Genomic DNA, 24,080 nt, shown 5'->3' with positions numbered 1-24,080 from the left:
AGCAGATCCTTTTGTGTCTTAAAGGAACAGTTCACCAAAAAAATAAAGAAAATGCTGAAAACGTACTTCACTCTCAGGTCATCCAAGATGTAGAGGAGTTTGTTTCTTCATCAAATCTGGAGAAATGTACATGGCATTACATGTCTTGCTCACCAATAGATCCTCTGCTGTGAATGGGTGCCGTCAGAATGAGCATCTGAACATCTGATAAAAACATCACCATAATCCACATACAATCCAAAGCACTCCAGTCCATCAACGACTTCTGAAGCAAAAAGTGATTGTAAAAAAAACAAAACAAATCCATCATTATGCCAAGATGTTATATCAGGTCCCCCAGAATCCCTCACTGCTCTGGACTGAATAACTTCTGTAGATTTAACACATTTCTTCCTAGGATTCTGCTTTTATATGCTGTAGCCTTTTTTTTTCTGCTAATACAGCAGTGTCTGTTAACAGTTGGGGGCGGGGCTTGTAAAATGTGATGTCATTTTTACAGATTGCAGGTTTGTACACGGCTAACACATGTATGTTCAAACAAAATGTAAAAGTACATACAACAACGCTTCCTTCAGTGGAAAACTCCATCCCCTGTTGTCCTTCCACATATCGGTTTAGAGCGGTTTAGGAATGTTTTGGCTTGTAAACTGTGCATATTCCTCACCTGTTTGAGACCAGATGAATTTCTCACCGGAGGAAGTATATTGGATGGGGATTTGAAGTCGATTATTGTGGTGTTTTTCTCGGCTGTTTGAACTCCTCCGTAACGTGCTGCTTGTTGACAGGTGGCAGTGTGAGAATCAAACCTGGAGCGGCCCGTCTGCCTGCTCTGGACTCTGCTGTTGGCAGTGAGTCGTGTGAGGCGGAGCGCTGCAGCGGTCACGGGACGTGTGTGAGTGTGGAGGGTGAGGCGGTGTGTGAGTGTGAGGAGGGATACAGCGGGGATCTGTGTCAGAACGCCTCCTCCAGCAGCACCGCGCTCGCCATCACACTCACCTTTCTCTTCGGAGGGGCTCTGATAGCCGCCGTCATCCTCAAGAGGAGGTGCATCATTTCTTAATTATAATAGATCTGGATTTTTATTAAGCACATACTTGTATGTATGTATGTATGTATGTATGTATGTATATGTATATATGTATATGTATATGTGTGTGTGTATATATATATATATGTATGTATGTATATATATGTATATGTGTAATGCACTACTCACTGCACATTGTTCAAGCTATTACACTGTAAACGGTCTAAAGCACAGTACATTATTTCTATAAAAATATAATTGCACTACTGTTATTTTGCATAGAATATTGTTTAACAATACTATTGTACACTCAACCAACTGTATTTATTACCACTGTCTTACGCTGCTGCAGTTCATAATGGATATGTAATCCTACATTGTATTTCTATTTAAATTCTGTACATACTCTGCTTAATACTGTATACAGCAACTCCACTGTTCATTCTGTAAATCATAGCTTCACTTACTCTGCACTTAAGGGTAGATGCTAACTGCATTTCACCCCCCCCCCCCCATTATATTTGCAGAAGGGCACAAGCATCGAGGGAAGAGGCCACAGAAAAACAAACACTTGTGACTGAAGTGGAAGAGTGCACAACCTACTCTCAAAACTTTGCTAATGAGTTGTACGATCCTGATGAGGTATGATTAGGTTCCTATAATCTTATACTAGTAACGTGAGTGTATATTTATATGTATGACATTCTTTTGGAGAACCGAAAGAGAATGTTTACACGGCTGTTTTGCATAAAGTGCAATGACAGTAAATTGTATGGGATTAGAATGGTTTTCTTTTTATGTTGTTTAATTCCTGATAAATAGATTTTGCTCCACAAATAAATGAGAAATGTACAAAAGAAATAAACATTCACAAAAAAATAGGGTAAGATTTGCGAGTTAAATTTGTAAATATACATTTTTTGATCTCTTTTTCCAAAAAAAAAAAAAAAAATTAAAAAAAAATATATATATACAGTATTGTTCAAAATAATAGCAGTACAATGTGACTAACCAGAATAATCAAGGTTTTTCGTATATTTTTTATTGCTACGTGGCAAACAAGTTACCAGTAGGTTCAGTAGATTGTCAGAAAACAAACAAGACCCAGCATTCATGATATGCACGCTCTTAAGGCTGTGCAATTGGGCAATTAGTTGAAAGGGGTGTGTTCAAAAAAATAGCAGTGTCTACCTTTGACTGTACAAACTCAAAACTATTTTGTACAAACATTTTTTTTTTTTTCTGGGATTTAGCAATCCTGTGAATCACTAAACTAATATTTAGTTGTATGACCACAGTTTTTTAAAACTGCTTGACATCTGTGTGGCATGGAGTCAACCAACTTGTGGCACCTCTCAGCTGTTATTCCACTCCATGATTCTTTAACAACATTCCACAATTCATTCACATTTCTTGGTTTTGCTTCAGAAACAGCATTTTTGATATCACCCCACAAGTTCTCAATTGGATTAAGGTCTGGAGATTGGGCTGGCCACTCCATAACATTAATTTTGTTGGTTTGGAACCAAGACTTTGCCCGTTTACTAGTGTGTTTTGGGTCATTGTCTTGTTGAAACAACCATTTCAAGGGCATGTCCTCTTCAGCATAGGGCAACATGACCTCTTCAAGTATTTTAACATATGCAAACTGATCCATGATCCCTGGTATGCGATAAATAGGCCCAACACCATAGTAGGAGAAACATGCCCATATCATGATGCTTGCACCTCCATGCTTCACTGTCTTCACTGTGTACTGTGGCTTGAATTCAGAGTTTGGGGGTCGTCTCACAAACTGCCTGTGGCCCTTGGACCCAAAAAGAACAATTTTACTCTCATCAGTCCACAAAATGTTCCTCCATTTCTCTTTAGGCCAGTTGATGTGTTCTTTGGCAAATTGTAACCTCTTCTGCACATGCCTTTTTTTTAACAGAGGGACTTTGCGGGGGATTCTTGAAAATAGATTAGCTTCACACAGACGTCTTCTAACTGTCACAGTACTTACAGGTAACTCCAGACTGTCTTTGATCATCCTGGAGGTGATCATTGGCTGAGCCTTTGCCATTCTGGTTATTCTTCTATCCATTTTGATGGTTGTCTTCCGTTTTCTTCCACATCTCTCTGGTTTTGCTCTCCATTTTAAGGCATTGGAGATCATTTTAGCTGAACAGCCTATCATTTTTTGCACCTCTTTATAGGTTTTCCCCTCTCTAATCAACTTTTTAATCAAAGTACGCTGTTCTTCTGAACAATGTCTTGAACGACCCATTTTCCTCAGCTTTCAAATGCATGTTCAACAAGTGTTGGCTTCATCCTTAAATAGGGGCCACCTGATTCACACCTGTTTCTTCACAAAATTGATGACCTCAGTGATTGAATGCCACACTGCTATTTTTTTGAACACACCCCTTTCAACTAATTCAACTAATTTCCCAATTGCACAGCCTTAAGAGCGTGCATATCATGAATGCTGGGTCTCATTTGTTTTCTGAGAATCTACTGAACCTACTGGTAACTTGTTTGCCACGTAGCAATAAAAAAAATATACGAAAAACCTTGATTATTCTGGTTAGTCACATTGTACTGCTATTATTTTGAACAATACTGTATATATATAATTTTTTTTTTTTTTTTTTTTACATCTATAATAGCCTAATCCATTTATCCAAAAATGTGGAACATTTATCTTTTTAGTTTCCTACAAATTTCATTGTATGGAAAGGAGCAGCCTGGACATTCTGCTAAACCTCTCCTTTTGTGTTCCACATGGAAAATATGGTCATAGATCTTGGGAATGATGATAAAATCATTTTGTAAAGAATTAAGAATTTTTTCTTACATTAATTCATAATTTAATTTTATGACTCTCTTTCTCTTTCCTGTAGGCTCCGATTACTCCAGCCATTACCACTACTGTTATCAGCTAATGCATTTTTATTTATTTATTTGGTCTAATAAAACACATTATTTGCAATAAATATGGTGTGCTTCACTTTTATTTCAGTAAAAATGATTGTAAAACGAATCTACCATTTCATGTTATTTTTTAACATGCAAAGTCCAATGTCAAGAAAAGAGCTTGTTGCATATAAACTTGCCAAAGATGTCGAAACAGCAGGTACTTTCTCAAGAAATATTTACACAGCATTTCACTAAAGAAGCCGCAGGGTTAATGCCAGAACAGAGATCTAATGGGATTGTGAAACCAAAGAGAGTCTCGTTTGTATTGGAAGTCTTCGAGTAATTATAATAAATTATAGCCTGAAACTACTTGTACTTTCACATGCAAGAAGCAGATCTGCGGTCTTGTGTCCTATTCTTGTGCAAGGCATGTTGTTCTATCACACACTTACAAATGTAATTCTACAGTCTTTCTCGTTTTGTAGTTGTGTGTTTCCTATAACTCTTAAGTTCACTTGGTTTATATCGCTCTATTGTGTCTACAGATATGAGAAGGATCCAAGCCTAAAGAACAAGTGGATCGTTAATTTATAATCATCCCAGATCGTGTCAGAAGCTTGATCGGAGCATTTTGTTTTTGTAAACAAGGCACGGTGTCAAGGAGAGTTCACAAAGAAACATTTGTTTTAAGATGCAGCGGTATTAGATCTGACTGCAGCTGTTTCAAAACCGTAAGGCAATGATTTCATATTAATGCTTCGTCTGGAAAGACAATTTTGTTTTATATCACGCTGTGTACACTGAAAACGCTCAGATGCAGTATGGAGGGGGCGTTGAAACTGTGTCCCATGCGATGATGTTGGCCAATCATAACAGTGGCTGATTACTGACACGCCCCTTAAAGCAGGTCCCTTTAGACAGGGTCAGTATGAGGGGTGAAAATAATTTTTTGGAGCCAAAAAAAAAAACACTCTTTACATTTATAATTAAACCTCTAGGAACATATTAAAATAATAAATCCAAGTCGTGACCCTTTTAAAAATAATAATCATAAGATAGGAATGTTAACATTTACAACTGCATAAAGCAGAGTAGAATCCAATTTATATAGTAAAACATGTTTCTATCCAAATAATCTTAAGGCCAAAAAGGATCTTGCAACTTAATCAAATTTTCATTGTACATGTTGCCTCTTGGTAATATTATTAGAAAACACGGGATTAGTTTCCACAGTTATGCTGATGATACTCAGCTATATATCTCAACGAGACCAGATGAAACTTCCCAATTATCTAAGCTAACAGAGTGTGTTAAAAATGTAAAAGATTGGATGACCAATAATTTTCTCCTATTAAATTCAGATAAGACTGAGATATTAATTATTGGACACAGAATCTAGTAGACTACAGTTTGCAACTAGACTGATGTACTGTAACTTCCTCTACAGTCAATCTGGGTGTTATATTAGACAACAACTTGTCTTTTGAAAATCATATTTCCCATGTTACAACAACTGCATTCTTCCATCTTAGAAACATTGCCAAGCTACGAAACATGTTATCTGTTTCTGATGCAGAAAAGCTAGTTCATGCATTCATGACCTCTAGACTGGACTATTGTAATGCACTTCTAGGTGGTTGCCCTGCATCTTGTTCTATAAAAAAGCTACAGGTAGTCCAAAATGCAGCAGCTAGAGTCTTTACCAGGTCAAGAAAATATGATCATATTACCCCAATTCTACAGTCTCTGCACTGGCTACCTATTAAGTTCTGTATCAGTTACAAATTATCATTACTTACCTATAAGGCCCTAAATGGTTTAGCTCCTGCGTACCTAACTAGCCTTCTACCACACTCAAAAAATGACTCTTTGGCTGAACATGATTCTTTCATGGACAGTGGTTCCACATGTTTGTACCATGTTATTTGGACATGAATAAATCAAGTTATAAGGGCATGTCTACTTTAAGTTGAGTTTACTCAGTTTGCTTTAGTTCATCCTTCATGAAATATCTGAGTAGAGATAATATTTTACATCATTTAGAACCACTGTCCATGCAAGTTTAGTCAAAGTGTTATAAAAACATTAGCAAGTACATCATGCACTATCGCTCTCATTAAAGTTGCTTTTTATTATTATTAATTATTTTAGACTTTCTTTTGACCAGGTCCTCAACCTAACCACAAGCTCCACACTTCACCACAATGGTAACTCACACAAAATGCACCAATATGAAGTCTTTTAAAATGCCCACATAATAGAGCATTAGACATGAAAAAGTCTCCTTATCACATTTTACTAAAAACTGCATAAAATAACACTATTTCAACATTTTCTCTCCCCATATCCAGTCCTGTGCAAAGCATGATGGGAAGTGTAAAACTTATTTTGAGGGACTTGATTGAAACATGTTCTTTCAAAATGAAAACATTGTTAAACCAACGAGTGACAGTTTTAAGTCAGTTTAACATGACACAATCATGTTGAAATGGAAAAATAGCCAAAATGGCATTAATTCAACATGAATTGTTCAGGTAAAGTGAACAAAAGGGAAAAATAATTTTTTTGAGTGGATCCATCACGCTCCCTAAGGTCACAAAACGCTAGACTTTTGGTAGTTACTAGGATAGCAAAGTCCACTACAGGAGGTAGAGCTTTCTCACATTTGGCTCACAAACTCTGGAATAGCCTTACATTTATTTACATTTATTCATTTAGCAGACGCTTTTATCCAAAGCGACTTGCAGATGAAGACAGTGGAAGCAATCAAAAAGAGCAATGATATATAAGTGCTATAAAAAGTCTTAGTTAGGTTAACACAGTGCACGTAGCATGGGATTTTAAATAATATAATAAATAAAAAGAAAACGGATAGAATAAAAAAAAAGAATAGAGCAAGCTAGTTAGAGGTCTTTACACATATACACACATTATATATATATATATATATATATATAATTGCATACTAAACGAAAAGAAAAATAGAATACAAAAAGATTAGAAAGGTAGTTGGATTTTTTTAAGAATAGAATTAGAATTATCTTTGGGGATCAGACACACTCTCTCTGTTTAAATCTAGATTAAAAACACATCTCTTTCGCCAAGCATTCGAATAATGCATATCTTAAATTGTGACTGCAGTTGTATCTGATCAAATGTGCATTCTTATTCTTTAACTTGGGTTAAATTAATATTACTTTGTTGGAACAGCAGCTATGCTAATGATGTCTTTATTTGTTTCTCTGTTTTGCCACGGGATTTACACAAGCTCCAGTCTGGATCCAGAACACCTGAGAAGAGATGATGCTGACCCCTCAGAGGACCTCAGATGATGCTAACCCTGAATCAACAAACAGAAACTAACAAAAAGTGTGATTGCGTCAAATAATAATTGCTGTTAATAATGTTCATCGTCTGGCTGACTACGTCTTGTATTAATTTTTTCTGAAAAATCCTGTCATATCCTGACAGTCACACTTATAAGCTACTACTAAATATTGTAGAAACGTAATTTTCTGTAAAGTTGCTTTGGAATGATTTGTATCGTAAAAAGTGCTAATAAACCTATTGATGCAAAAAATTAGAGACTTCAATCCTGGTCAGACGGTGGGGTGGTATTTAGTATGCAAATTTATTCAAAGAATATAGGAAATGAGAATACAACTCATAACTTGCAAACAGATTAGTAAGTATTAAAATCAGCTTCAAATATAGAAAATACAAATCCCAAAATTAATATAGTTTTAAAAGCAATCCATGTATGATGGATGTTGCCCAATTAAAAGTAATACAAAATGCATTATAATATTCAAAAGTAATCAAGATGTTAAAAATAATAATAATACAAAGTATACAACAAGCATATAAAATACCTGCATTTCAAAATAGCAACAATAAAGACAATGTATCTGATATGAATAAAAACCTGTAAGATGATCAAAGAGTTCAAGTGAGCCCCGGAATATAAGAAGGAAAAAGGTAAGAAAAGACGAAGTCCAGCTAGAAGGGTCTAGTCTGAACTCAGTCTGAGAGAAAGAGAGAGAGGTAAAAAGGAGAGGTGAGTTGCCTTCTTATAGTCCTGCAAGTCTGTACCAAACTCATGCCACATCTATGCAGTCATGTCTCAGACAGCTATTAAAACATTCGTCATCTTCTCCGAAAATACATATAAGCCCTTGCAAGGTAATTTCGGTTCTCTATTTCCGCAGATCAGCAGATTGATTGTCCAGAGTCTAACTGCCTTACCCAAAAGGTCAACCGTCTCGTTCTTCTCTGATTAGAAACCCACAAAGGGAGTTAATAACTTCAAATAGCAGGCGAGATAAGATATAATCACCTCTGCGTCATGCAGTTTTGAAAATACAATCCTTTCATGGAAATCTCTATTTCTAGCTTCTCTTGTTTCCATATAGGTATAACAGTCTTCTAAGTCTAAAGTTCAGCTGAGGCCTTCAGCACAGGTTGTCCTGTACTTTTAAGCACGTAGCAAATGTAAGTCAAAATTTGGGTTACATCACCTATTAAACAAATAAACTTGAATTGAAATTGAATTGAATGAATCGTTCACGAGTCGAACATTACTTGACACTTGCTGAGTAAGATCCAAGACCACATTTTACATTAAAATTATAGTATTTTTAAGGAGTAGCTTAACACTTTTGAGATAGTTGTAGTTCTTAACATCCACTCACCTGATGATACATAGCCTACGGTGTATGTAGGGCCAAAAGTGCCAGTTAAAAATAAAATTAAGAATCAATTTATTGATTTAGTAATTCAAACATAAAAATGTGTATTAATAAACCACTTTTTAAATTGACAATTTAATATTTAAAGATGTTTATTTAATTCATGTTTTATATGTTGTTGAATAAAACAATACAACAATTCATTTATAAATATTTTTTAATGTATAAAAAAATACTAATTTAATTCATGTTTTAAAACGTGGATTAATAAAACAACATTTTAAATTGCTTTTTAAAAATGCATTTGCCAAATGCTTTTCTTTATCCATTTGTCAATCGAGAAAAAAATGCCATTGGAAAGTACACACATGGGAGCAACCAATCAACTTCGGCCTCGATTTGAAGAGCCAACCCCTCTCTCGCAAGTAAATGTAACATGCACTGTCATTGGACAGTGAGAAGAGCTATGCATAATTACAGTGGGAGTATGAAGACGGATTCAAGCGTAGTATTCAACCACTTTATATCGACATTACAAAAAAAATATTCAAAACTGCCTTCATGTATTGTAGCAGTAAATTTAAACTGGAGAATGTTTAAAAAAAAACGCTATCACAGCGCTCGATGGGTAAGGGGCCAAATAACAATTCCACCACATGGGTTATCCAAATAACATTCCGTCCGATGTGTTTTAAATAAAATTTTTGTACTTTTAAAATTAAAGTTTAACACATTGAAAAACCATAAAGCTTGTATATCTACTGATTTTATTATAGCTTTGCATTGCAAACATTAATTAGAGTGAATTATTGAACTTCGTTTTGTACTGTGAAAATTTGCAGACGGTTCCTAAATCAGCCTGGACGATTATGCAGCGAATCAAGTCTGCTTTATTGTCGATTCTTCCACATGTAGGCCTACAGTACATACATACAGAGAACTAAAATTGCGTTACTCTCAGACCCTGGGTGCATACACATAACATTAACAGTAGAACATTAAATACAGATAAAATATAAAATACAAATAGGCAGAGATGGGACCAAGTCACACATGTGCAAGTCTCAAGTAAGTCTCAAGTCTTAACCTTCAAGTCTCAAGTAAGTCCCAAGTATTTTTTTCTTGGGCAAGTCAAGTCAAGTCAAGTCACAAGCTATGTCAAGTCAAGTCCAAGTCAAGTCACCTTAATATTGTTATTTTACCTGCAGAATCTGATCTTAATAAAGTTAAAAGACAATATATAGGTAACTGTCAGTAAATTAAAATAATTTGGATTTGCATTGTAAATACTCATGTTCAGTAAAATACATCATGGAATCAAACAAAATTGTAACTTCCTAAAATTATTTATTTTTCACTTCTGCCAACAGTGTTTGAAATGTCTTACATTTTCAACATTGAGTCCCTAAAAAACTAAACATCCAACAGACTCCTCTCTGAACACCTCTCTCTCTCTCTCTCTCTCTCTCTCTCTCAAACACAGTTTACATACATTAAACTTTGTTACATTTCTCCTCTCTCTCTCTCTCTCTCTCTCTCTCTCACACACACACACACACACACTCACTTTCTCTCTCTCTCTCTCTCACACACACACTCTATCTCTCTCTCTCTCTCTCTCTCAGAGTATAGAATATAAATATGACGTATTTTCAGTTGTTTCATACTTTTTTGTTATGTACAGTACAGACCAAAAGTTTGGACACACCTTCTCATTCAAAGAGTTTTCTTTATTTTCATGACTATGAAAATTGTAGATTCACACTGAAGGCATCAAAACTATGAATTAACACATGTTGAATTATATATGGAATTATATTAATAACAAAAAAGTGTGAAACAACTGAAAATATGTCATATTCTTGGTTCTTCAAAGTAGCCACTTTTTGCTTTGATTACTGCTTTGCTCACTCTTGGCCTTCTCTTGATGAGCTTCAAGAGGTAGTCACCTGAAATGGTCTTCCAACAGTCTTGAAGGGGTTCCCCGAGAGATGCTTAGCACTTGTTGGCCCTTTTGCCTTCTGTCTGTGGTCCAGCTCACCCCTAAACCATCTCGATTGGCTTCAGGTCCGGTGACTGTGGAGGCCAGGTCATCTGGCGCAGCACCCCATCACTCTCCTTCTTGGTCAAATAGCCCTTGATGCCTTCAGTGTGACTCTACAATTTTCATAGTCATGAAAATAAAGAAAACTCTTTGAATGAGAAGGTGTGTCCAAACTTTTGGTCTGTACTGTACATAACAAAAAAGTATGAAACAACTTAAAATACGTCATATTTATATTATGCACTGTATATATATATATATATATATATATATATATATATATATATATATATATATATATATATATATATATATATATATATATATATATATATATATGTAATATGCACTTCTCATGATTGGGTAATCGCGGCAGCTACATTTGTTTTTCTGATTAATTGTTTTGCTCTATAAGAAAGACTAGGTAACAAAATATTCGGGGCTTATGCCCCCTTAGCCCAGCCCTAGCGCCGCCCCTGGAATGCGTTTTTTTGACGGCCTGCTAGCGGATCATTAGGGGCCGTTCACATCACGTCTTTTGCGAGCGCAAGTTAGTTATTTCCAATGTAGGCGCGCGGTATGCGCGCTCATAATGGAAGCAACGCGCTCACGACGCGCACCGCATCGAGTTAAAAACATCTACACTTTTCAGAATGCCGCAAGCGCACCCCAGTTCATGTGACAATAACTAACCAATCAGCTTCAACCTTTCCCGTATCAACGTTGAAAGCTCAGCTAAGATGAAGGAACAGCTGATCATAGCTGTATATGGATTGCCATTTTGAAATGAATTTAGTAGCAGAGCTACTGCGAGCGATTTTTAGTGCTGCAAATCCATTTATCCTTTGCTGAAATTTCCGCGTCTTCATTGAGAGAGAGCGTGTCATGGATGCTTAGCAACGACAGACGCCCCAGGAGCACTTCTGTCCGAGCGCTTTGGAAACAAGGAGAAAGCGGCGCACCCAGCGTTTTCCACGCGCTTTTAGGCGCGAACTATTGAAGACAAAAGCGATGACCCTCGGTACCTCTCAGGCTGACATGTTGATGTGATGTGATATCTGATTTAAGTGGGCGTGGTGTGTGTAAGGTAGAGAGGACATGACTGATGGTGTTCTGATCCAGTCACGACGCTATTCTCAGCCTGCGCTCCAGCTGAGTAATCAACTTTATTTTAAAAAATAATTTATATATTTTATATTCAAACTGAAAACATGATGTGATTAACACTCAAGTCATTCAAGTCATCGTGTCTCAAGTCAAGTCAAGTCCCGAGTCTTTAACTTCCAAGTCCGAGTCAAGTCTCAAGTCCTAAAAATAGCGACTCGAGTCGACTGGAGTCCAAGTCACCAAGTCACAAGTCCCCATGTCTGCAAATAGGTCATGTAAAAAGAATATAAGTAAAGCAGCAGAAGGCACATGGCAGATAGAGTGCAAACCAGTGAAGTAAACAAACAGTGCATATATGATTGTAGTGCAGAGAGCTTATTCAGTCTGTTTATGGTGTCAAACATTTCAGAGAGCAGTTCTTTATTTAAACTGAGAAGAGGTAGTGGAATGAGGTAGTGAGCAGACCAGTGCTGCACAAAGTGTCTGGTGCAGGTCCCAGTGTCTAAGTGTCAGAGTTCAGTGGTGCATGGGTAAAAGGGGGAGTGGGGGTGGGCAAGGTCAGGAGGGAGTTGATGAATGAAGCTGTCCCTCAGTCTGCTGGTCCTGGTGCCCGTTTCACAAAGGAGGTTAATTGAAAACTCTGAGTATGTTAACCCTGAAATGAGAGAAACTCTAGGTTTTCTGTTTCAGAATGGGAGGTTTGTCAAACCCGAGAAAGCAGGGTAAGTCAAGCCCATTTCTGAAAGAGAGGTAACTTATACTCAGAGTCAGTTATGGTAACTTACTCTATGAACCTAACCTAGTCAGGAGCAAGTTTTCTTCGGTAAACCCAGAGTTTCTTTCAGTCTCCTTCCCCTTTTTAAACACTTCATTAATGCACGCTGGAAAAATGCTCTCCTTACTAAGTGTTTTTTTTTCTTCTTTTTTTTTTTTAAAGTACAAAATATAAAAAAAGATTGATTTTCTATATAAGAAAATGTTATAAGATACTTTTTTCCTTGGGGGATCTAAATTAAGGGCATTTTACTTAAGTAAAATTATATGCCAGTGTGGTAATAAAAATAATCTTAATGTAAATGGAAAACAAGATTATTCTGAGTGTCTATTACTAAATGCAAATCTACTGTTGCCCAGCCCTCCATCGACACATAAGGTTAAATACAACACATGTGAATAGGGGCTTCAGTGGTGTAGGCAGTAATGTTTTGGGCACGGAAAACTAGCTTGTAATGCGATTGATTGGGTTAGAGTCTGGCTTTTGCCAAGGTCGTTCTTCTCACTTCTCCCATCACATGTCACATTAGAATTTATTTTCAATAAAAATAATGAGTTTTTAATAATGATACAAGTATTTATAATTGTAATAAATATAATCATTTACAATCTGTTATTATTGGATCCTTTTAATGTATAACAATACTGAGGTGCAAATGTATCTGCCAGTATAAAGTATAAATAGCATCTGATTATTATTTACACTTAGCCTGTTGCAAAAAAACTGCTACTTTTAGATGGTAAATAGAATATATTACAATTTTCACTGTACATTTTTTCTGTAAATAGCATCTAGAGCTACTTGCACTTAGCCTACTGTAAAGAGGATCTATCGCTTAGAAAGTATGTTGATTCCACTTAGTGTAAATAGCCACTGCCATATTTTTTTCTCTATTGGCAGATCATTTGTAAAATAAGAAAAATGCACTTACAATATTAATAATATTATTATTGTATATATATATATATTTTTTTTTTTTTGCCTATGAGATACCATAAAATTATTAGCTATTAGTTAATTAACCGAACTTTTCAGCCAGTTTTTACCTGTGATATCATAACACTGAAAAGAATTACATTTGTATTGAGTCTGAAGTATGCAGACGGCTTTTTTAGCGGAAGCTGTTGCCATGGTGAATCGTAATATCGGCGCTCCATTGGTAATGGCTTTTTATAGTTGTGGTGCATGCGCTAAACTCCAAGTAAGTGAATTTAGGGTTGATTAAACCAACTAATTTTTGCTGTTGTGTAACCGAAAACTCAGAGTTTCCCATCTCAGGGTAAGTCAACTCAGAGTTCAAGTTTAAGGAGACTGAAGAAGCTGTGTGACAGGTGAGTGGGATCACCTACGATCAAACATAAACTGACTTTATTAACAAACTTCATAATAAATGCAAACAAATGACAGTCCTGTTGTACATAATGGACAAATGTCAGGACAAATGACAGTCCAGTGGTTGAAATGTAGTTTTTAAAATAAAATAGCAAAAAAAGTATTATATCAAATTATGTAATTGGCCAGCGAAGAAAGTCCGTACTGCTGAAGATACTGCCGGAAGTGTCGCTGCGAGATGCCAATGCCCCTGATAACTGAGAGTTAGTTAGTTAGTTTTATTTAGAGTTTGACAAGGCAGGATATTGAAGAACAAAACCCTGAAATGTATCAAACAGAACACATACTCGAAACAACCTTATATACAATTAATTAATAAATTAAACAAAACAGGCTTCTTACAAAAAACAAAACAAACTGTAAATTATTTATAAAACGGTTTAAGAGCACATGGAATAAAAGAAAGTTCATGTCTTTTTGATTCACTCCTGGGCACAACAAACTCCCTATGCTGCCGTTATAGGTAAGTAGGTTTTGGAGCCACAGACAGGAAACAATGCAGAGGTGATGAACTGTCCTTGAGTAGTTTTGTAAAAGTACGTATAGTGGCCTCGTCGCGCCTCCGACTCAGTAATGGGACAGTAGAAGTTGGAACACCTATTATCCGGCAGCAACGTTTTTGGACCCTCTCTAGCTCATCAGAGACCTTTAGGTAATCCACCCCATACCGGGCTAGCATACTCAAGGGCTGGCCGTATAAATGTCAGATATACTTTCATTAAAACATCACTAGGGAGGACCAGCGTTTTTAGCAACACAGAGATAGTGTATTCTAGGACGCACCTTCAAAATCATGTACTTAACGTGGGCATCCCATGACAGATCAGAAGAAATTTGGACTCCAAGCAGTTTAAAGGTGGAAACTCTGCCAATTGCATATCCTGATATTATGGGAGAGGGAGGGCAGGGAATGTTTTCATCTTTCCTGGTGCTAATGATCATGTCCACAGTCTTACCTTTGTTCATTGCCAATGAAAATTCCTGTCCCCAATCCGCCACTGAGTCCAAGGCCTACTGAGTTAATCCTGGTAGGGATCCCATAAAAAATTCAGTAATTGTTAAATCATCAGCATATTTGACCGGAATTACTGAGGGAGGCAGAAAGGAATCCAAGCTGTTTATGGCGATGACAAAAAGCAGAGGGGATAGAAGACCCCCCTGAGGGACACCAGCTGCAATTGGATAGGAGTTAGACACACAGGAGCCCCACTTTACCTTTTGCTCTCTGTTACTCAGATAGCTCCTTACACTGAGCCAGAGCGGTCGTCTGACATTCATCTCAGCTAAGGCATAGAGCAGTTGACAATGATCAATTGTGTCAAAAGCTCGAGTAAAATCAACAAAAGCAGCATGGGTGTCGATTTTAGGATTGGTGTTAAGTGCGTCATGCCAGGATTGCAAAATTTGAATCAGAGCAGTGTCAGTTGATCTGTTCACCATGAAGCCGTGTTGTGATGGTTGAATTTTAGCAACTGTATCCTCCAGAATTGCGTCTCTGAGGATTCCTTCATACACTTTTCCAACACAGCTGAGTAATGAAATCTGCCGATAGTCTACTGGAAAAATGGGCTTTGTTTTTTTGGGAACAGCCTTGACCACAGCATCTTTCCATTGTTTTGGGGAAATGTTATTTTGCATGCACGTGTTAAAAATATCACATAGTACCGGTGCCAGTTCCTCGTGAAATGTCTTTAATATCCAAGGAGGAATGTCGTCAGGACCAGCACCCTTTGCTGCCTTCACTTTGCGGAGTCTGACCTTAACTTGTCCAATACTCAAAAGAGGTATACTACAACTGGATAACTTGCAGGCAACCTCTTCCTCAGACGGAGAAATATGACTTGCATAATCCCACACAGAAGCAAAGTGCTTTGCCAAGTTGTCACATTCATATTGCATGATGTTATGATCCTGAGACACCACATCACTCTTATCACTTTCCATCCCCGTTAAAGCCTTCACAGACTTAAACCATTGCTTAGGCTTGATGTTTTGCAGTTTCTCGACCTCATGTTTATAATATTGTTTCTTTGCGTTCTTAATTTTTTTGGCAATAGTTGTTTTTAGTTTACTGTAGGATGTTTTATTGCCAGAACAAAAGGCACGCTGTCTTTCTTTTAGTAAAACTTTGATTTGTATGGTCATCCAAGGTTTATCATTATTTGTGATAGAGATTTTCTTAAATGGAATTGTTTTATCTAAGATAGACTAAGAGAGTTTATTTAGAGGGAATCGGCTAAAGCTAACAAATCAACCCAAAGTCCTTTTAGGCAAGTCGTGCCACTCGGCCGCCATCTTGGCAACGCCTCTGGGCAACTATTTCAGACTAACAAGACCAGGCTCCTATCTAAATGAATAGGCAGAGAGTCAGAACTGCACTTTCACTGGTCACCGGGACATAACAACTGCATGTATAGAAACAGCAGTAAAATATGATAAAAATCGCTGAAAAAGTTTGATGACTTTGCCCCAAAATAAGGTTTAAAATAGCCTTTCCCCCATAGGTTATACTTTTACTATGCGCAAGAGTTCTTCAACTGTGCATATACGTCAGTGGAACCAGACGATAGGCTCAAATGTTTTCCGCCTTGACTGTTAAATGCAGATGATTAGCTTTCCAGCGGGAGGGGCGGGACATGTGCATGCAACCGCCATCTTTGTCGTTACGGGTTTTCCTTATATAGTTATATTGAGGATTGAGGAAGTGGCATGTCTCTTATAAATTGTCTCTGATCATCCCCAAAACCACTCCGAACATGTTCAGAATCCCCTGACATCCTGTGTCGCTTGAATCAGTCTTCATACTCCCGCTGTAATGACGTACAGCTCTTCCCACTGTCCAATGACTGTGTGCGTCACATTTACAAGCGAGAGAGGGGTTGGCTCTTCAAATCAAGGCATAAGTTGATTGGTTGCCCCCACTTTTATACTGTCAAATGGCATTTTTTAAATCGAATCAGTGTTGCCAGATCTGAAATGTCCAAGTATCGTACCAGAACCTCAAAATTATCGTATTTGGAAGAAAATTATCGTACACAAGTCAAACGGAGAGTATACAGCTATTATCTAGACAAACAATGTTTTGACACAACTTTCAAATTACAACAATAGATAAAAAATTGGCGTACCTTAGTGGGAAGGTTCAAACTCTACCTCCGAGTCGCTGCAATCAGATGCCTGCGTGTTGCCAGATGTTGAGGGACTCCTTTTGTGGTACAAATTGGATGCAGCCATGGACCGCAACATAGTGCTGGTTGGCTTGAAAGCAGTACACCCTCCCGAAATGTTAACACACTCTGAGGTGTGCACGAGCCCATTCAAAGTATCTGTAATGAGCCGATTTCGTGGCTTTGTTTTGATGAGATTGACTTTGGAAAAAACACGTTCACATGACGCATTTGAACGGGGAAACACAAGAACATCAAGGGCAAACTTTCCCAATTCACCGAACACGGTTGCTCCCTCGAAATCCTGTAAAGTGGAAATATGGTACAACAATTCATCCACATCCATTGCCTTTGTATCTTCGCTTAATGTCACTAGTGGCAATCGCCTCCACTGGTCATCAATGGCTTGAAGACGGTCTGTGTCGGTCTTGTCAATCAACTGTGGCACTTGTTGCATTAGGGGAAGCAGAGATGGATACTCTGCGTGTGACTTGGCATCAGTCGCGGTGGCATGGGTCAAGAGGGCATCATCAAAGTCAAATCATTTCTTGATTTCTCCGGCAAGCAACCCGGAGAAAATTCTGACAGCACACATGAAAATCTGTCAGGGTGGCTGCTGAAATCTTAGCATGCTGGACATGCTGCATCACTTTTACACCCAAGTACAGTGTGTTCAATCTGAGCTTTGGCCTGTCATTTATGTCGATCTGATTCAAAGGAGTGAGCACAACATAGTCTCTATCCATGAAGGTGAGAAGGAGATCTTTGTAGGTTTCACAGACCTTGTTCTTCAATGAAGTAATCACCACCTTTTCACTTTGAAAATACTGATTAAGGTCTGTGAATTTAGGCAGCGCCCACTCTAGGAAATAATAGTACAGACGAAGAGACTCATCATTAAGAGAGTGAAAAATATTCTCTGCAGCGGTCAATCTGTCCTCGAGCCACTGGTCAGTGAAAAAAAGACGGAGGGCATTCCACTGGGCGGACACGATTCACAACTTCGCTCAATGACAGCCATCTGGTCTGGGAGGGCTTCAGTAGTTTGTGGGGCTCAATATGGCAAAAGTCTTGAAATTCTCGGAGCTGTGCAACACGTTTGGCGCTGTTTTTGAAATGTATCTTCTTAAATCCTTGCACCTGCGAGGGAGCTGTGTACATGCTTCACTTGCACAGAGGTGCAACGAGTGGCACACGCACCACTGCACTGTGATGCCTGGCAAATCATTTCTATGGCAGCTGGAGACTGGAGAATTATTTTTTCCCATCATTGTATTGCAGCCATTCGACCCAAACCCCACTATGTTTTCAATCGGTACATCTGCATCGGTGAATGACTTCATCATCTCGTTGTCAAGTCTTTCTGCAGTGGCCCCCTCAGTGGCAAACTGTGTGTCTTGGTTTGAATAGATCTGTACCAGTTTCAAGAAACGGGTCTGAATCCTATTTATGCCTTCATTGAAAAAAACGAACAACGACACAAAACGTTTTCACATTCCCGATGTCTGTTGACTAGTCAATCAACACACTGAATTTTTTCCTTTTCAGGATTCAGGAATCTCAAAGTAACAGTCGCCAATAACATGCTTGGTTATAGCCGTTGTCTTTGTGCGACCAAGGCACATGTGCTGAGCGGTTTTCGAATCTTTAAATATATCTTTCAAGACCTCAACCAAATGGTCTGAGGTTCTTAATGCTATGTTGTGTTCTGCCATGAACCCTGTTAGTTTTATCTCTGCATTTGTCACAGCTGTATCTAACTCACTCTCCGACGGTTTCTGCAACAACCGGGTTATGGACCTTTGAGCTGTGGCTAGATTTTTCTTTTTGTCCTGATGTTTCTTTGACTTTTCGTGATTTTTTAAAACCGTGATCTAAGCCACCATGTGCACATTACAACACCGGTAGAAGGCTTTGGTGTCATTGCCTGAAACAGGTCTTAGCCATCCTGCAAAACTGGGGTCCTTTTCCCACTCAGTTCTGTATGTTTGCTTACGGTGCTTACTTTAGGCTGCTCCATAAACTCAGCCTTCCTCTTCGCCTCTCCCCTGTCTTCACCTTCCTTTTCAGCACTCTTTTTTTTTTACTTTATTGCTTAAACTATCGAACTCCAATTGGAAACAACTGACTGACCTAAGCGCGGCCACGACAGGAACGTTAACTTGTGCACGTGAGAGAGAAAGAGTCATTCTCCACGTTGATTGGCTGAGAAGACGTAACGCGAGACATGATAGAAAATGTGCGTAAACACCACGTTCTCCTCACAGACAGTAGGAATGATGCACGGCTAGATCAATAAGATGGAAATCATTAGAAGTGCCATAATATTCTGAAACTATCGTATATAGTAGGATTTTTTTCATTATTGATCGTACAGAGGTCAAAATTATCGTACAAATACGATAAATTATCGTACGTCTGGCAACACTAACTCAAATGGATAAAGAAATGCAATTGGCAAATGCATTTTTAAAAAGCGATTTAAAATGTGCATTTAAAAAGATTTATCAATGTACTTTTTTATTGTTTTATTAATCCACGTTTTAAATTTAAAACCTGAATTAAACATTTTTACATTTGTCTATTTATTTATACATTAAAATATTGTTTTATTAAACAACATTTTTTTTAAATAATTAAATAAACATCTTTAAATGTGTAGTAAATTGTCAATTTAAAAAGTAATTTCTTAATATACATTTTTATGTTTGAATTATCAAATCAATAAATTGATTCTTCGTTTTATTTTTTAAGTGACACTCTTGGCCCTCCATAACTTTTATGGTTGTTAAAATCAATTAACCCATGTCTGTACATTTTAGGCTACTCCGTAAAAACAAATACATTTTAAACACGTTTTGAGAAGTTTGTGCCATATTATTGCAGTATAGTGTTAAAAACTCGGCATAAAAATCGAGTTAACTAGCTCTTTCTTTTCAATCTAGATCTCGCTAACAAACATTGCTTGAATGATTCGTGAGGAACGAGGTGATCCAGTCGCAGTCGAACGATTAAGAGAGTATAAGGCCGTCTCTTTCTCAAAGGTAGACTTCATTTAGTTTAACTATAAAACATACCGCCATTAAAATAAATATGTTTTAAGGATTACATAAAGTAACCGCATCCTACTCATCGGTTTATCGAGGGTGGAGAACGTGTTTCGGGAAGCTCGCGGAACTGGTTGTTTATCGGGCGTCACGGCACACTTTTGCACATCTTACTGATTTAAATGTCGTAAAACTGTTACTCTGGCGCTCATCTGGCCTTATTCTTCCTGTAAACTGAGAGAGTACACTCCTCCTTCGCCATGTGTTACCTGACAGGAGTTAGTTTCACCGTGTGTTGTGCTCAGTGGGTGTGTCTCTTTTCTGCTTGGGAACTGCTTTATTCTTTCTTTCTCAATGCATTCATCTGTCTTAAGCCGTCTCTGTCGCCATCTTTTCCTCATTTGAACACAGGTAAACCCTACAGCTTTGCATTCCAGCCATAGTTCTGAATGTATGTTTGCCAGTTTTCACGTGGAAAACGGTGAGTAGCCTAGATATAAACGTGTACTGCGCTATTTCAGTTGTCTTTTTGCCTTGGGGAGGTATTTGTCTTGGTATTTTAAGGGTGCACCTTAAGGCTGGAAGCTGGCATCAAACTCACATGGTGTATGAACGCTTTCAGTGCCAGTTAGGCTAACTGTTTTGTTGGGGCATGTTTATTTCAGATGTCTTCATGTGTTAGTTTTACCGTACATTCATTTGCTTGAAGAACATGTTTACACAAATATACATTTGCCTGTGTTAAGTGATAAAGTTTGTTCTTCTTAGTATTTATAATGAATTCGTTTGCATTTCATTGTTTGTTTGCTTGTTTGTTTAAATAATTTGTTGCATTTCATTTTATGAGAGATATTTATGAGAGATTTTCATTTGGTAAACTGTCCATTGAAATCAGGCTATATTTGTGGTCCATCAGTCAAACTGTTTGAATGTGAAAGTGGCACATTTTTATGCTAAAAACTGGTGAATGAAATAAGATTTTTAGAATTTATTTACATCTAAAATTGTGTAAACAATATACTTTATGCATACAGTGCATTCTTTTATGGTCACAAAGATTTTTCAAACGAAAGATTTTTCTAAAATAACACATTATATCACAGAAATACTAGATTAATTCACAATATTTCTGTTTTTATTCTGTTTTATCAGAAGTCTTTTGGAAACATGAAAAACCCTATAAGTGATTGTAAATCATTAATGTCTATTAATTCAGTTTATGCATTACCTCTAAACTGAGGAATGTTGCCACTGCACCAAAAGTATTATTTCTACAGACTTACAATATTTCTGCTTTCTTCTAATTTTATTTTGACCCAGATTTGGTAAGAGTGGCACATCTTACCCCACTCTCCACAACCTTGTTGCCTGATTTGCTCAGGTTCTCTGTTCTTCCAACAGCGCTTGTTTATGTAGTTTGCGTGTGTTTTCTTGTACTCCAGAGCTTCAGCATGTCTGCTCCTGCCAGTGATGATGGTGCTGTGTCTCGCCATCTAATGGCCTGTGCTGATATTATATGCAAATATGGTAGATGTGTGCTGATGGATGGGAAGCCCACCTGTGAGTGTATGCTGGGCTACATCGGAGACACCTGTAATGAAACAATTAATAACTCTCTGTCTGTGCCGCTCACCCTCGGTTTCCTGGCTTCCATCATTGGCTTTATCATCATGTTCTTTGGGATGGCTTTTTTCCGGCAAAGGCAAAAGGCGAAGAAGAGGTGAGACTGAGATCTTTTTTTTTTTTTTCATTTAATTCAGGATTGCATTAAAAATGCTGTACATGCATACTGTGGAATGAATACACCTGATGTTTTTAGTTTGTTGAGTGATCGTTCAACCAAAAATGAAAATTATGTCAGTAATAACTCACCCTCATGTCGTTCCAAACCCGTATGACCTCTGTTCATCTTCTGCACAGTTTAAGATATTTTAGATTTAGTCCGAGAGCTCTCAATCCCTCCATTGAAGCTGTGTGTACGGTATACTGTCCACGTCCAGAAAGGTAAGAAAAACATCATCAAAGTAGTCCATGTAACATCAGAGGATCATTTAGAATTTGTTGAAGCATCGAAAATACATTTTGGTCCAAAAATAGCAAAAACTACGACTTTATTCAACATTGTCTTCTCTTCCGTGTCTCTTGTGAGAGAGAGTTCAAAACAAAGCAGTTTGTTATATCCGGTTCGCGAACGAATCATTGGATGTAACCGGATCTTTTTGAAACAGTTCACCAAAACAAACTGAATCGTTTTAAACGGTTCTCGTCTCCAATATGCATTAATCCACAAATTACTTAAGTTGTTAACTTTTTTTAATGTGGCTGACACTCCCTCTTAGTAAAACAAGCCAATATCCCGGAGTAATTCATTTACTCAAACAGTGACTGACTGAACTGCTGTGAAGAGAGAACTGAAGATGAACACCGAGCTGAGCCAGATAATGACCAATAGACTGACTCTTTCTCAAGTCAAGAACCGTTTCTGTCAGACGCGTCCGATTCGTGAACCGAAGAGCTGATGATACTGCGCATGTGTGATTCAGCGTGAAACAGACCGACACACAAAGCGTCTGAACTGAACTGATTCTTTTGGTGATTGATTCTGAACTGATTCTCTGCTAATGTTATGAACGCGGGTAAACCGAAGGCTTGAATCAAGGGCAATCATCACCAATGACTTCATTACGTTGAGCGCAAAAGAACCGTTGAACCGTTTTCTTCAACCGGTTTATTGAATCGAACTGTCTGAAAGAACCTGTTCACGGAAAAGAACCAAACTTCCCATCACAACTGGTGATCCAAAACTGATGCAACCGGATCTTGACTCGAGAACGAATCAGTCTGTTGTTCGTTATCTGGCTCGGCTCGGTGTTCATCTTCAGTTCTCTCTTCACAGCAGTTCAGTCAGTGTACTGTTTGAGTCAATGAATTACTCCGGGATATTGGTTTGTTTGAACTCCGAGGGAGTGTCAGCCACATTAAACAAGTTAACAGTTTAAGTCATTTGTGGATTAATGCGTATTGGAGATGCAAACTGTTTCAAACGATTCAGTTCGATTTGTTGAACTGGTTCAAGATTCGGTTAAGTCGAATTATTCGTTCGCAAACCGGATATCACTAAACTGCAGTGCTGTGAACGTGCTCACAACAGATCTGAAGAGAAGACAATGCTGAATAAAGTCGTAGTTTTTGATATTTTTGGACCAAAATGTATTCCCAATGCTTCAAAAAATTCTAACTGACCCTCTGATGTCACATGGACTACTTTGATGATGTTTTTCTTACCTTTCTGGACATGGACAGTAGACCGTACACACAGCTTCAATGGAGGGACAGAGAGCTCTCGGACTAAATCTAAAATATCTTAAACTGTGTTCCCAAGATGAACGGAGGTCTCACAGGTTTGGATCAACATGAGGGTGAGTTATTAATGACATAATTTTAATATTTGGGTGAACTAACCCTTTTAAGGAAATTAATAGCATGATTTCAGTGTTACATGATTTGCAGTGATGGAATAGTCTGTAAACCAAATTTGTCATTTTGTCAACAGAGAAAAGGCAGCTGAAGAAGCCCTGTTAAGAAACGGAGCACATCTTTAACATGTTTTAATGCCAAAAAATAGGTTCGTGGTTCTACAACACAATGTCTCAAATGAACTCTATTATGATGGTAACTCTTTTCTCTCTCTCTTTGTGTGTCTTTTTAAACTGTATCTTTTAAATACAATTCATATATATATATTCACACATAATACATATATTAATCTCATGTTATACTGGTGTACATATGTCTTGACGTAGCACTGAATGCACTCAGCATTAACTGAAAATTCTTGTATATGGAAAACGTGAAGTCCGCAGCACATTTGAATGATTGTAGAACATGACTTGGGTTGGTGTATACCTGCAAGGCAGATGAATGTGAATAAT

General features: G+C 37.6%; 1 protein-coding gene and 1 long non-coding RNA gene across 4 annotated transcripts in view; both read left to right on the top strand.

Annotated features, from left to right (window-relative positions):
* Nucleotides 1-3,988, top strand: part of LOC113079526 (low-density lipoprotein receptor-related protein 2-like) — a 33,288-nt gene extending 29,300 nt beyond the window's left edge. For all 3 annotated transcript variants that reach the window (XM_026251762.1, XM_026251761.1, XM_026251759.1), the window contains 3 exons: nucleotides 786-1,044; nucleotides 1,555-1,669; nucleotides 3,913-3,988. In XM_026251762.1, the coding sequence (XP_026107547.1) occupies nucleotides 786-1,044; nucleotides 1,555-1,669; nucleotides 3,913-3,954 (416 nt within the window). In that variant the 3' untranslated portion in view covers nucleotides 3,955-3,988. The remainder of the gene's footprint in view (nucleotides 1-785; nucleotides 1,045-1,554; nucleotides 1,670-3,912) is intronic.
* Nucleotides 3,989-20,395: 16,407 nt separating this feature from the next.
* On the top strand, nucleotides 20,396-23,870 carry LOC113079528 (uncharacterized). Its single transcript, XR_003281723.1, has 3 exons — nucleotides 20,396-20,559; nucleotides 21,591-21,868; nucleotides 23,702-23,870. It is a non-coding gene; the product is annotated as an uncharacterized LOC113079528 (long non-coding RNA).
* Nucleotides 23,871-24,080: the final 210 nt, after the last annotated feature.

This window comes from Carassius auratus, unplaced genomic scaffold (assembly GCF_003368295.1).
Source record: "Carassius auratus strain Wakin unplaced genomic scaffold, ASM336829v1 scaf_tig00028483, whole genome shotgun sequence".
Taxonomy (NCBI): domain Eukaryota; kingdom Metazoa; phylum Chordata; class Actinopteri; order Cypriniformes; family Cyprinidae; genus Carassius; species Carassius auratus.
The sequence above is the reverse complement of the archived record's forward strand: the minus strand, read 5'-3'. Positions and strand labels throughout refer to the sequence as shown.